The sequence below is a fragment of the Podarcis pityusensis genome (genome assembly GCF_964106645.2).
Source record: "Podarcis pityusensis genome assembly, chromosome: 2".
NCBI lineage: Eukaryota > Metazoa > Chordata > Lepidosauria > Squamata > Lacertidae > Podarcis > Podarcis pityusensis.
In genome coordinates this window covers 56,852,962-56,866,828 of record NC_138029.1, presented here as the reverse complement: position 1 = coordinate 56,866,828, position 13,867 = coordinate 56,852,962, and the positions used below count along the sequence as shown (strand labels likewise).

The following is a 13,867-nucleotide window of genomic DNA, read 5'->3' as shown; positions in this document are numbered from 1 at the left end:
GTGAAACCGTCCACCTGTTTCTTGATCCTTGCCCATCCTAGCTCATAAGAGTGAGCTGGGAAGGGCTGGGTGATGGGCTCCACAGGGTGGTGAATGCCTCCCTCTGTGAAAGAGTCTTCCCAGAGCTGCTTCAAGAAGCTGTTATTAAACCACTTCTTAAAAAAACAAAACATATTTGGACCCAGCCAATATGATCAACTACCACCCAGTCTCAAATCTTCTGTTGTACAGTAGTTCAGCTCCTTCCTCCTGGGCCATGTCCAGAAAGTGGTGTTGGGGGATGAATGTTCAGACCCCTGGGCTCTCATTTGTGGGGTTCCTCAGGGTTCCGTCCTCTCCCCCATGCTTTTCAACATCTATATGAAGCTGGTGGGAGAGATCACCAGGGGGGTTGGGCTGGGCATTCACCTGTATGTGGATGATACCCAGCTCTACCTCTCTTTCAAATCTGAACCAGGAAGGCAGTGAAGGTCCTGTGTGAGTGTCTGGAGGCGGCTGGAGGATGGATGGTGGTTAACAGATTGAGGTTGAATCCTGACAAGACAGAAGTACTGTTTTGGGGGCTCGGGTGTGGGCAGACTCCCTGGTCCTGAAAGGGGTAACTCTTTCCCTGATGGTCCAGGTGTGCAGCCTGGGAGTCATTTTGGACTCACAGCTGACCACGGAGGCTCAAGTCAATTCTGTGTCCAGGGCAACTGTCTACCAGCTCCACGGTACTCAGGCTGAGACCCTATCTGCCCGCAGACTATCTTGCCAGAGTGGTGCATCTCCTAATTGGACTATTGCAATGCACTCTACATGGGGCTGCCTTTGAAGGTGACCCAGAAACTACAACTAATCCAGAATGGGGAAGCTGTACGGGTGACAGAGTGGCGTGGGGACCATTGGCTCCCAGTACGTTTCCGAGCACAATTCAAAGTATTGGTGCTGACCTTTAAAGCCCTAAATGGCCTCAGCCCAGTATACCAGAAGGAGCGTCTCAACCCCCATCATTCAGCCCGGACACTGAACTCCAGCTCTGAGGGCCTTCTGGCAGTTCCCTCACTGCAAGAAGTGAGGTTACAGGGAACCAGGCAGAGGGCCTTCTTGGTAGTGGTGCCTGCCCTGTGGAACACCTTCCCACCAGATGTCAAGGAAATAAACAATAACCTGACTTTTATAAGACAACTGAAGGCAGTCCTGTATCAAAATGTTTTTAATGTCTGATGTTTTAGAATGTTCTGATATATGCTGTGATCTGCACAGAGTGGCTGGGGAAACCCAGCCAGAAGCGTGGGGTATAAATAATATTATTATTATTATTATTATTATTATTATTATTATTATTATTTAGCTACATTGTTGCTCCTAGAAGAAGATACAGTTGATGAACCAACCAACAGGCATTACTCGTATCATGGATGCTATCTTGACATCCAAGAAACTGTCCAGGACTTAAAATGCCTCCCAACTACTTACTTGCTGCAAGTTTGGGAGATAGACATGCAATTTGTTTTGCTATTTTATCTGTGAGCGCAAACATGCCAGCACGTGGTGTGCTGTATGAGATAGAGTCTCATACAGATTCAAATCTTTAAATTTCACTGGCTGCCCATGAGACAAGCTCACTGGGTTGCTTTGAGGATAAATGAGGGGGGACACCCAAAACTCCTTGGAGCAAAGGCTTTACCTGCTGGCCACTAATGGAAGCCTGGCCATCAGTTGAAGGACACATTTGGATTCAAACCATAATGAATAAATTGTGGTGATTGAGTATACCCATGTGCCATAAACCCCAGGGAGCCAATACACAACTTGCAGTGATATATCCACATGATGGATATAGGTAATCTTCTTAGACACCCCCCCCCCCCGAGAGAGAGAGAGAGAGAGGCAGAGAGAGAGAGACTGCAACCAGAAGCATGGGTGTAGCCAGGATTTGGGGGGGGGGCAGTACCTCAGTTTGCTATGTATTTTTATTGATTTTTATTGATGGGGGGGACAGCTGCCCCTCCCTGCCTCCCTGTGGCATTTGCCTCCTAGGATGGGTCATAAGGAAAGGGTTAAAATAGGTGAGGGTTAAAATAGGTGTGATGTGATTGGCCAGTGAGAATGCAAGGGGGGAATAAAAGTTAGAGTGGGAGATTTTGAAAGTTAGTTGAGTTGAGAGTTGAGTTTTGGGAGTTGAAGAAGGAAGAGGGAGGCTTAGGTGTGGGTTGGTAGAGTTGTATTGTGAGAGAGTGAGAGGAATTGTGAGGTGGAGTCAGATAGATAGTTGGAATAATCAGTTTGAAGTTGTTAGGAACTAAGATTAAGAAACTGTCAAGAAAAACTAACTGAAACCATAAGCTTGTTCCTGCATTTAAAAATAAACTTGATTATTTGTTAATCTTAACAACTGACTGGACTCCGTGTGTCCCCATGAGATACGGGGTGGTGGCAGCGGAAAAAGCAATCGCAGTGGCGGCACAGGGTCAATAGACCGTCAAATGTCCGGGGGCCCTGTGTGTGATCGCCACACTCCCCTTGTTTAGAAACAGAGTTTTCCTTCTCCTAGATGGGCTACCTTCCCAGGTTGATGAGCCTACTCCTCACTTCCCTCTACAGCATGTGCAGAAACTGCCTTCTTGACTGTTGGGCCCACTACTCAATCTGCCAGAGCCTGTCTTCGCATGCAGGGGAAATTTCTAATTCACTGAGGGTTTGAGACCCACCGGCTACCTTCACCTGGTTTAGTTGGCAAGTCAAAGCTGTTTCCAAGGGTGTCGCTTGCTGACAGCTTCTAAGAGCCACAAGTGAGAGCTGAATGCAGAGTGGGGACCAAAGATGGACAAACTACCTCAGAAGGAGCACAACATGTCCCCTACCAGAGGTACTACCACTCCCCTAACACACACACCCATGTGCAATATAGAATCAATAACCCAGCAAAAGGGCAGCAAATAATATATATTTAAAGGCAGGAATGCTCTCAGAACAATGAGACAAGAAAACCCCAAAGATATATATACATATACAGTGGTACCTTGGGTTAAGAACTTAATTCGTTCTGGAGGTCCGTTCTTAACCTCAAACTGTTCTTAACCTGAGACACCACTTTAGCTAATGGGGCCTCCCGCTGCCGCCACCATGCGATTTCTGTTGTCATCCTGAAGCAAATTTCTTAACCCGAGGTACTATTTCTGGGTTAGCAGAGTCTGTAACCTGAAGCATCTGTAACCCGAGATACCACTGTACATATATATAGTCAAAACTGAAGCAGTAAAAATAATAGTTGCTAAAAGGCCTGGGAAAACAAAAGGTTTGCGACCAAAATCCTAACATAAGTGAGCCTTTTGTGGAAGGCCATTCAATAACTAGACCACTGCCAACAAGAAGACCCTTTCCTTACCACCCACCTCAGATCAATAGGCAGGTAGATTTTGAAAAGGACTCCGATGCAGATATTTTATAAACTCAAACAGAAAAGCAGCTGGTTCCTGGCGCCCCCTCCCCTGCCTGCCAGCTTAGCCCTCCAAGGCCTGGGGCAAGTGTGCCCAGCTCCTCATTGCCCCACATGAGCCTGCTTAAGGGTATCCTGGCTTTGATAGATAATACAGTGGTACCTTGGGTTACATACGCTTCAGGTTACATAGGCTTCAGGTTACACACGCCACTAACCCAGAAATAGTGCTTCAGGTTAAGAACTTTGCTTCAGGATGAGAACAGAAATCGGGCTCCGGTGGCGCGGCAGAAGCAGGAGGCCCCATTAGCTAAAGTGGTGCTTCAGGTTAAGAACAGTTTCAGGTTAAGAATGGACCTCCGGAACGAATTAAGTACTTAACCTGAGGTAACACTGTACCAGAACTCTGAACTGGACCTTGAAACCCACTGGACATTCTAATAGAGCTTTATGGCCAAAGCAAAGACAACCTTCTTCACATTGAAGCCCTGCTTGCGATTTCCATTGTTGTTGTTTAGTCGTTTAGTCGTGTCCGACTCTTCGTGACCCCATGGACCAGAGCACACCAGGCACTTCTGTCTTCCACTGCCTCCCGCAGTTTGGTCAGGCTCATGTTTGTAGCTTCGAGAACACTGTCCAACCATCTCGTCCTCTGTCGTCCCCTTCTCCTTGTGCCCTCCATCTTTCCCAACATCAGGGTCTTTTCCAGGGAGTCTTCTCTTCTCATGAGGTGGCCAAAGTATTGGAGCCTCAACTTCACAATCTGTCCTTCCAGTGAGCACTCAGGGCTGATTTCCTTAAGAATGGATACGTTTGATCTTCTTGCATTCCGTGGGACTCTCAAGAGTCTCCTCCAGCACCATAATTCAAAAGCATCAATTCTTCGGCGATCAGTCTTCTTTATGGTCCAGCTCTCACTTCCATACATCACTACTGGGAAAACCATGGCTTTAACTATACAGACCTTTGGTGGCAAGGTGATGTCTCTGCGATTTCCATTAAGCAGCAACAATTACTCATTTTGCATTGAGAGATCTTCCACATAATCAGATAGATGTGGTTTTGCGCTTTGCGGATAGTGGGGATTCCACACCACCTATCTCCTTCCCCTGTTGTACATATAAATATCCAGCTTGCAAAAGAGCAACAAGCAGTAAGGATCTTGTCTGTAGCTCCTAATAATCAAAAGGACGATGGCTGTGTTTCTGAAAGCAATCCTGGCAATCTGTTTGCTGGTAGAAATTATCTCTACTACTCCGTTAAAACAACTAGGCAAGTTCAAAAGAGAGGTACAGAAAACGGACAAGTGCAGATTTCAAAGAAAACTAACAATATTACAGAAACGGCTCATTACGGAATGCGAGAACCTGGAGGTACATAACAAAAAAATTTTTATTATGTTTTGCAGCCAATTTATTGCTTGTTTAACAATTGCAAAGAAGGCAAGGAGGAAAGATTTATTACTGAATGAACTTATGGAAGCCAGATGTTGTTACTTTCTCTCTCAGAATGTGCTGTCTCTCTAAGAATAAAAAGTAAGCACTTTCTTACACAGCAGAAATAGTTCAACAGGACGTATTGCTTTACTTAATATGCAGGCATGACATGTTGACAATGATACCCAGTTTGGTATTTTACATGTTGCAGAACTGAAATAATCAAAATGAATCTTTAAAACGTTCCTACTTTTAAAAGGCAATACATTATTATCTTGTTAATGTGCAGCTACTAGACAAAATCTTCAATACTTTATAATCCTGAGCCACATCAGAACTTTTATTCAGTGATGTATGCCACCTTGAGCTCCTTGCAGAAAGGTGGGGTGGAAAATGTAATGAATAAATAACTGTGTACATTTTCAAGATAAAAATTATGCTGCTAAGAGCTTAAGATATTTGCTAGTTGCTATAAGTAGACCAGGCTAGTATCTAATCTAGAATCATAAATATTAATATAAGCAGAAACTGGTAATGGTGATTTTGTGAATGCTCTCAGAACAATGAGACAACAAGGAAACCTCAGAGTAATCTCCTTTCTTTGTAAAATCTAGAACTGAAATTACAGGTCACACATCCTGCTCTGCCCAGGGACCACAATCCAGAGATATGATGCTGAGGTCCATGGCTGCATAGCGTTCCCTGTGTATCTTAGAGCAATTGGCACAATACACATGATACAAATCCACCTATTACCCCTTTAACCATGTTTCCTTATGCTGGTAGGCTTCTGTGCATGAAATATACAGGAACAGGTTGCCTGTAGAAGATTGTTTTCAAAAGATTGTTTCATCTTTACGAGGACAAAAGTGTTCCTCTCACTCAGTTCAGCTTGCAAAGTTTACAGCATGAGGGTTGTTGTTGTTTTTTTTTTTTAAAAAAAAAATGTTTTCCCTGGAGTTCTTTGCAGAACATCCTTTTCACAGCAACGTCCATCCTCATATCTTTGGCAAGTCTACAAATGAGCCCTGATGGTGGCAATTGCCATCCCAGGTTGGCTGTCCCCAGCATCTGGCAACTAAGCATACCCTGCCTTTGCAGGTAGAGGCTTCATGTTGAATTATTGCAGCCACTGAGACGCTCTTTCTCATTGAATCAGCCTAGTCCATGTTTGAAGGCTGTCAAGAAGACCAGCATGCACTTCTCCTGCTTCTTTCCTCTAAAATGGAAATGAGGGCGGGAGCAGGAGGCAGTTGCCCAAGGTTTAGCCAGAAAGTCAGGACTCGCTTGGCAAAGTTTCCTTCCTTAACCGATTTATTGCCTTTTGTTTTTCAGAAATCATCTTGTGGTAATGAAGAAATAAGAAAGATTCGCTTTGAACCTAATGCTGAGCGAACGGTAAGCAAAATGTTTATGTCCTTGACATAATGGACACTTAGAAAATCTTCCGTAATTTTCAAACATCAGCCATGGCTAATTTATTGAGGAGTGTCCACAGCTGGCATCAAGCCATTCTTCCTTCATTATTTTGAAATGCTATATTTGGACATTGAGAACCTTCATAGGAGTCTCACAACTTGTACACTTTATTTGAGAACTTCTCTACAGATTACTGTCTAAGCAGTCACAGTGTTTGTTGCAATGGCAGGTCAATGGAAGGGACACTAAATGAAAAACACATCACAAAAATGGAATTCCACTGAAAACATTCTCCATAGTTGGAAATTACCATACAATTTCTCAGTACAGGAGATTTGTTGGGGTGACCTACAATGCTAGATTACATTTTTGGGGAAATTGCAGCATTAAATCAATACATTACTTTTTACTTAGTTTTCTGCTTCCCTCAGTTATAAAAGTTTTTGGGTGTGCCGCTTCTCAGCCTGCTACTTCATTTGATTCAGGCAGGTCTCTTCACAATACGTGATATGGTTCAGGTTCATAGAACTTTAAACCACTAAGAAAAATGTGGAGGCAGAAATCTATAAGCTATGCAATGCCTTCTTATGACCAACCAGGGGTATGTGGAAAAGGAGCCTTGCTTCTGCAAGTATTGAGGCCTTCTGTTTAAAACTTGAAGCCTTTCTCAGTCTGGAGTACAAGGAAGTCATTCGTTAGGAGACAAGTGCCACAATGCTAACCATGTCTATTCAGAAGTTAATCTTACTTAAGTACTGGAGTTTACTCCCAGATAAGAATTGCAGCCTATTGCTGTCATACATTCTTGCCTTGGAGTAAGTCATATGGAACTCACTGGGGCTTTTTCTAAGGAGTCTTCAATCTTAAAGACTCCAGGTGTTCATCTTGTTAGTATTTCACGCCTCCGATGCTGCAGAAGAGATTGGTGTAAATCACATGCCTGTCTAGGAAGAATGTGGGAATGGAAGACAGTCTTATCTCTTCCGCTGTATATACTTACTGTACTGTACAGTGGTACCTTGGGTTACAGGCACTTCAGGTTACATACGCTTCAGGTTACAGACTCCGCTAACCCAGAAATAGTACCTCGGGTTAAGAACTTTGCTTCAGAATGAGAACAGAAATCGTGCAGCAGCGGCAGCGGGAGGCCCCATTAGCTAAAATGGTACCTCAGGTTAAGAACAGTTTGAGGTTAAGAACGGACCTCCAGAATGAATTAAGTTCTTAACCTGAGGTACCACTGTACTTTTGCTTTTACTTCTGCCTGTTTTTTCTCTCAGAGCTGGAGAGAGAGGACGCCATGACTCCTTTGTCTGTACATAGTGTGTAAATAAATACATAGATTAGCTCTACGATGTCTCACGCTTCTTGCTGTGTTTTACTAGAAGATTAGTGTACATGTATCATTTGATATATGTCGCTGAAGCGCACTGGAGAAGAAGGGGAATGTCTTTTCCAGAGCTGCACTAACCGGAGGACGCTCAAAGTTTTGGGGTTGCAGCGGCACCTGCATAGTTATTATGTCATGTCTCTGGCTGGCAACCTGCTAGAAGGGAACATGCTTTTTCTGAACAGCACTACAGTGGTGCCTTGCAAGACGAAATTAATCCATTCCGCGAGTCTCTTTGTCTAGTGGTTTTTTCGTCTTGCGAAGCAACCCTATTAGCGGCTTAGCGGCTTAGCGCTATTAGCAGTTTAGCGGCTATTAAAGGCTTAGCGGCTTAGCGGCTAAAAGGCTATTAGCGGCTTTGCGGCTTAGAAAAGGGGGGAGCGGAAAAAAACGCAAGACTCGCAAGACTTTTTCCTCTAGCAAAGCAAGCCCATAGGGAAATTCGTCTTGCGAAGCGCATCAAAAAACGGAAAACCCTTTCGTCTAGCGGGTTTTTCGTCTTGCGAGGCATTCGTCTTGCGGGGCACCACTGTATTGCACTTCAAAAACCAGATTAAAATATACACAGCATAATTGAAAATGTGTATACAATGCAACTGGCTTGCCTAGGGAAAAGCATCAGGAATAGATCTGCTATAGCATTATTATATGGACCGATAATGAGTAACATGCACCATTCTGTCAGATCAACATACAGTAGTACCTTGGGATGCGAACGGGATCCATTCCGGAGCCCCGTTCACATCCTGAATGGAATGTAAGATGCGATGGCGTGTCTGCGCGTGTGCGGGTCATGTTTTGCCGCTTCTGCACATGCGCATGACGTCATTTTGAGCGTCTGCACATGCGCAAGTGGCAAAACCCGGAAGTGACGTGCTCTGTTACTTCCGGGTTGCCGTGGAGCGCAACCCGAAAGTGCTCAACCTGAAGCACATTCAACCCGAGGAATGACTGTACATATAAATTCTAGAGAACATTTTCCTCCTAAACAGATAAATAAAAAAGTATCACCTCAAATGAAAAAAACGCGAATGAACCTTGCATTCAAACTGCGTTGAAGCGGTCATGCTGCATTCAATTTTAAACCTTTTTTTCAACAGTGCAAAACTTATGGCAGAGTATTTTGCCAAGTCAACGAGGCTCTGAAAAATGTCTCTCAAAGTGCTTGCAACAGCAGTGTATCAAATATGCTTCCACCCGACTCTCTGTATGAAGACCATGTGAGTATTTTTTGTAAACATATATATTTCTCCCTAGTGAGACATAGTAGTGAAATAGTTTGCGCCCCCTTTTTTAAACGTTCAGAAGGGATTCTCGGTGGGTTGGGGTATATTTTTACAAATGTATTTACAAATTGCTTTAACTTACTTTACCTAAGAGGTCAGCTCTAATCAACTGTCAGGAAAAGCAATAAAATATAAATCTTTTCAATGGGCCAAAATAAGCTCAGGCCTCCTCCTCCTAATTACCATTTTATTAGCATTGTACTGTTGGAACTGTATGGTCAATTTAACTCTCCTCCCCCCCCCCCATCTTCTTTTAAAGACTAACTGCACTTTGCCAAACATTGGTAGCAGGCCGATGAAGGAATTCTGTCCAGCTCTATTGGACTACGTCAGAAGTTTATATGTCTGCTACATGGACAAGAAAAAGTGTACATCATAAGAACTGGGAGGATCTCTTTTCCCCCCAATAAGAAACCATGGCATCCGACATTGTTCTGGAAACCAACAACTCATTCATGTTTGTTATTCTTAATGTATGCCATCAAATAGGGAAATGCAACAATTAATTTATTAAGCCAGGAAATATAAATCAATAATAATGCAATCTAACCCACAGCAGCGAGCTCAGAGACCCCTTGAGCGTCGCCATATGTATTTGGAGGTTGATGTTTTGCGCAAAGATTTGAGGACTGGAGTCACATCCAGACCATTCACTTATAGCACAGTTAAAGCACATGGCTTTCCACCAAAGAACCGTGGGAACTGCAGTTTGTTAGGGGGGCTGGGAATTAAAGCTCTGTAATGGGTAAACTACAGTTCCCTGGAATTTTGGGTGTGAGGGCTGGAGTGTAGAAAGGGCAAAGATCTCTGACATCTCCTAAAACCAACAAAAGCCACTGAACCATGAAGAAACAGTTGTCCCTAAATTGGGTTGTTCTAATGGAGAATTTTCCCATTGTATGGCCATGCCTTAGCATCTAAGGGCAATCAAATTTTTATTTTATTTCTTATTCTTTGTTATTTGCTATTCTGTGTTGTTTTTAGTATAAAGCTGCAACTGATGACCAAGCAGTAATTTAACATGGTGCATGTGTGTATGTCACTGCTGTCTGGATTGTTCTGTCAAGTTGTACAGAAAATGTCAGCATAAATCTTGGTCAGATGTGTTGTAAAATGGTTGTCTGCATCTATCCATCCATTCATAAAGATGGAGGGGTGTGTGAAAGCACTGAAATAGTGTTTATTGCCTCTTAGCAGTTTCATGCCATTGGGTTGAACTTATTTATTTCTGTTCTATTTAACATATTTAATGTTGCATATTCTAAGTATTTTCCGATCAACATTGGAAAACAAACCTGTGATTAAGTGATGCAATAATGCTGAGCACATCTAGAGAGAAATATTTTATTGAAATCAGTAACAATAAGACTTTTAAGTTGTGGCCATTATTTAATATTTAAAGTTATAGTTAAAGTTACATATTGTATTCTTTTTAGTTATATTATTGACACTGTTACTAATTTGGTACTAAATAATTATTTTATACATGTTTGTATTACAATTAAATTAATACTATATTTAAACTGATATGGTTTTCTTATGTGCCTTTTATATATTAAGTTGAGAATGAAAATGTTTCAGTGACAAAACGCACAATAAAATATCAAGCAAGGCTCCTGTTTTCCCTTTATTGTTTTCCCTTGATATTTATGAAAATATCTCCATAAAGCTTGAAAAGAGTAATTTTTGAAACAGTGTACATTTCCATTTGACATTACACTCCGTTGGGCAATCTGAACCTGTAACAAAGATCACAAACTAAATAAATTAGTTCACCTCACACTAGCCTTTGCTTTTTAGGTCAATTCATTGTGCTAGGGAAATAGAGTGCTTTAATTCACTTTCATTCTGCAAACCTAAATTCCAGTGTTGCATTCACTTCAAGGTGCCCAGGGAGGCAAAAATATCAATACTAATACAAGTTTCAAATAAGGTGTATTGCCTACTTCCAAGCTAAATCCTATGCACTTGAATCCCTCCTGCAAAATAGTGACAGCCTGGACTCTGGAGGTACCCATAGAATGATCACATTAAGCCTTAACTTACTCACCCTCATTATTACCATTTGTACGGAGCGTTGGGAAAGAGTACTTTTTACAATGCCCTTCACATTATTAATTCCTTAGATGTCCAGTCTATCTCATGAACCTTTGTTTCTGCACGTGGAACATCTTAAATTGCACTATCCCTGACTTCCCATTATCCACCTGCCACCTACTGTATGTCTGCCTCTGCACCATCACTAAGCTCCTCTTCAAACCCCACTCAGGAACTTCTACGCCGGAGGGTCCTTATTTGCAATTGTGATTGCAGTTGGACTTAGCCCATGAGTATGACAGAAGCCTGGCCCCCGTAACGGAAATGCGAAAGAGATCTTACAACAAGGAGAGAGTGGTATCTGACAACTTAATCCTCAGATACTTGGTGCCAGGCCTCAACCTCCAACATTCCTCAGGTGCAAATGGGGACACTCTATTCTACATCAGTATCGCTGCTTGGACGTTTTTTCCTGGTCAGGTACCAAATTTATTAGAGTAAACACACAAAACTGCAGCATTTTAAGCACAGAAGTCTTTGAATTTATGTATTGCATGCAAGGGAAGCCTGAGGGCAAAAGAAAACACCAAATCAATAATACAACAAACTATAGGGTTGTGTGTGTATATATATAGACTATAGTATGTGACTATTATTGTTGCAATTGCACAGGTGTATGATATGAGGTATGCCAATGTTTGTTTTGGGGACCAGGGACATATAAGCTTTTGAGTTCAAGGATACACAAGCTTCCCTTTTTCTTAAGTGTTTCAAACTTCTGAGCAAATTAGGACTGTGTAAGCAACTGCAGCATTCTGGTGCTGTGGTGAATCCTGGTTGAATCACCTGCACACCTGTCCCAAATCCCTGGCCTACCTGGCAGCAAGACAGTACAACAGGTATGTCCGGAGTCAATCCACATGGCCAAAGTCCAAACCAAAGCACAGTCCCTCAGAGATCCTGAAGTATCCAAGAAGTTGAGCAGACACAGCACCTCAGCTCCGCTGCCCTTGTGTACTCTGCATGCTGATTGCAGCATGTGGGCTTGATGAGGCAAGTGAGCCTCACCTGTTCTCAGCCTACTCCAGCTAAGGAATCACACGCCTCCCCTCAGAGCTAGCGAGCCCCACCTGGACAGCTTTCTGCTCCCTATGCCTCAGAGCCTGCTGTGTTTGAGGAGACAGGGGCTTCTCTGTCCCTGGAGATGGGCCCTGCTGCTCTGGTTCTTGTGTCCCATCGCCTCACCATCCTCTGTCACTCTGTGAGTACTTCCTACACCAATCTCTTCTTCCCCATCCCCAGCTTGCCCTGGTGTGTACCAGTCCTGGGACTCTGTATGACAAAGTGAGAAGCCATGATGGCTTAAGCATTTTTGCAAAGGTCCCAACATTTGCATGGCAATTGTAGGCTATGCAAGGACTGCAGAGAAACCTAAACCTGTGTAGTTATTATTACTCCTTCAAGTGTCCTTTAAGAAGTTAAGTGTGTTTAGGAATGTGTTATGTCATGAGAAGGGATGTGGGCTTTGGGTAAGACTGCAGCATAAGAAAGTACAGTAATAAGGGTGGTGGGCTTTCCTTATAAGCCATCAAGATAAGGCATTGGACAGGCAGGTCAGTACTCTCACTAACTGAAAGAGAGAATGAGAAAGACTTTTGTTAGGAGAGAGACAGTGTTAACGGAAAAATCCAAGGGCTCCCTTGGACAAAAACAAAGACACCAACCAGGATAACTTGGAGCAAAACAGCAGCCTGTAGGCTTGGCCTTTATTGAACTGTTGCAACAGGGTGCTCCCCTCACTTGCAGGAGAGAGGAAGGACCCAGAAAAATGGTGTGCAAGGCCTTATAAAGACTTTTGAAATTGCCACCCTGTAGATCAAGACGCGGGGACGCGGGTGGTGCTGTGGGTAAAACCTCAGCGCCTAGGACATGCCGATCGCATGGTCGGCGGTTCGAATCCCCGCTGCAGGGCGCGCTCCCGTCGTTCGGTCCCAGCGCCTGCCAACCTAGGAGTTCGAAAGCACCCCCGGGTGCAAGTAGATAAATAGGGACCGCTTACTGGCGGGAAGGTAAACGGCGTTCCGTGTGCTGCGCTGGCTCGCCAGATGCAGCTTTTCACGCTGGCCACGTGACCCGGAAGTGTCTGCGGACAGCGCTGGCTCCCGGTCTCTAGAGTGAGATGAGCGCACAACCCTAGAGTCTGTCAAGACTGGCCCGTACGGGCAGGGGTACCTTTACCTTAGATCAAGACCACCCCCAGAAACATCATACATACATCACAGAAGGGGTGTAACCTAAGACCGCCCCTCAGATACATCACACCTTCATCACAGAAAGAAGGGGTTGAGGGAGGAGTTGCGGTGGTAACCTGAGTGTCCTGTCACCTGGCTGGTTCCCCCTTTCCCCCTCCCCATGAGTACTTTCCAGGTGACAGAGGGGAATTTGTAGTTTCCTGCCCCCAGAGGGAAGAGCTGATTATTGTCCTTTGTTCCAGTCAGTGCTGAATCCACTCCCATATGCAAGTTCTTTGTGATCTTGATGGTCTTCTGTCTAGGACCATCAGGGTTGGCATAGCAACTGGGCAGGGTTCCTGTGTATGTGCTGGTATGCTTAAGGGATTATGGCTGCCCTGTATCAAACCTTCCCCATTTTGTAGTCCTTCCTTCATGGAGTAAAATAAAAGTGGAACAGTGCAAATCTGATGCATGGTTGCTTTTCTATGAATTTATAACAGAAGCGTAGCATATGTAGTGTGTGTGTGTGAAGTTTGTACAAACTGAATGATTGGGGGGGGGGGGGTTTTCCTGCGACAACAGCAGTTGTCCGAGTTATGACAAGACTGGGAGTAGTGACATTTGTTTATAAGACAGTTCCAACT

The 13,867-nt window shown here is 43.8% G+C and overlaps 1 protein-coding gene across 1 annotated transcript; it reads left to right on the top strand.

Annotated features, from left to right (window-relative positions):
- Positions 1-4,584: 4,584 nt before the first annotated feature.
- Positions 4,585-10,564, top strand: LOC308472405 (uncharacterized protein). The gene is made up of 4 exons (XM_080997306.1): positions 4,585-4,794; positions 6,193-6,255; positions 8,767-8,886; positions 9,212-10,564. Exons 1-4 carry the CDS (start codon positions 4,615-4,617, stop codon positions 9,329-9,331), a joined length of 483 nt encoding a protein of 160 aa, XP_080853432.1. The 5' UTR covers positions 4,585-4,614; the 3' UTR covers positions 9,332-10,564.
- Positions 10,565-13,867: the final 3,303 nt, after the last annotated feature.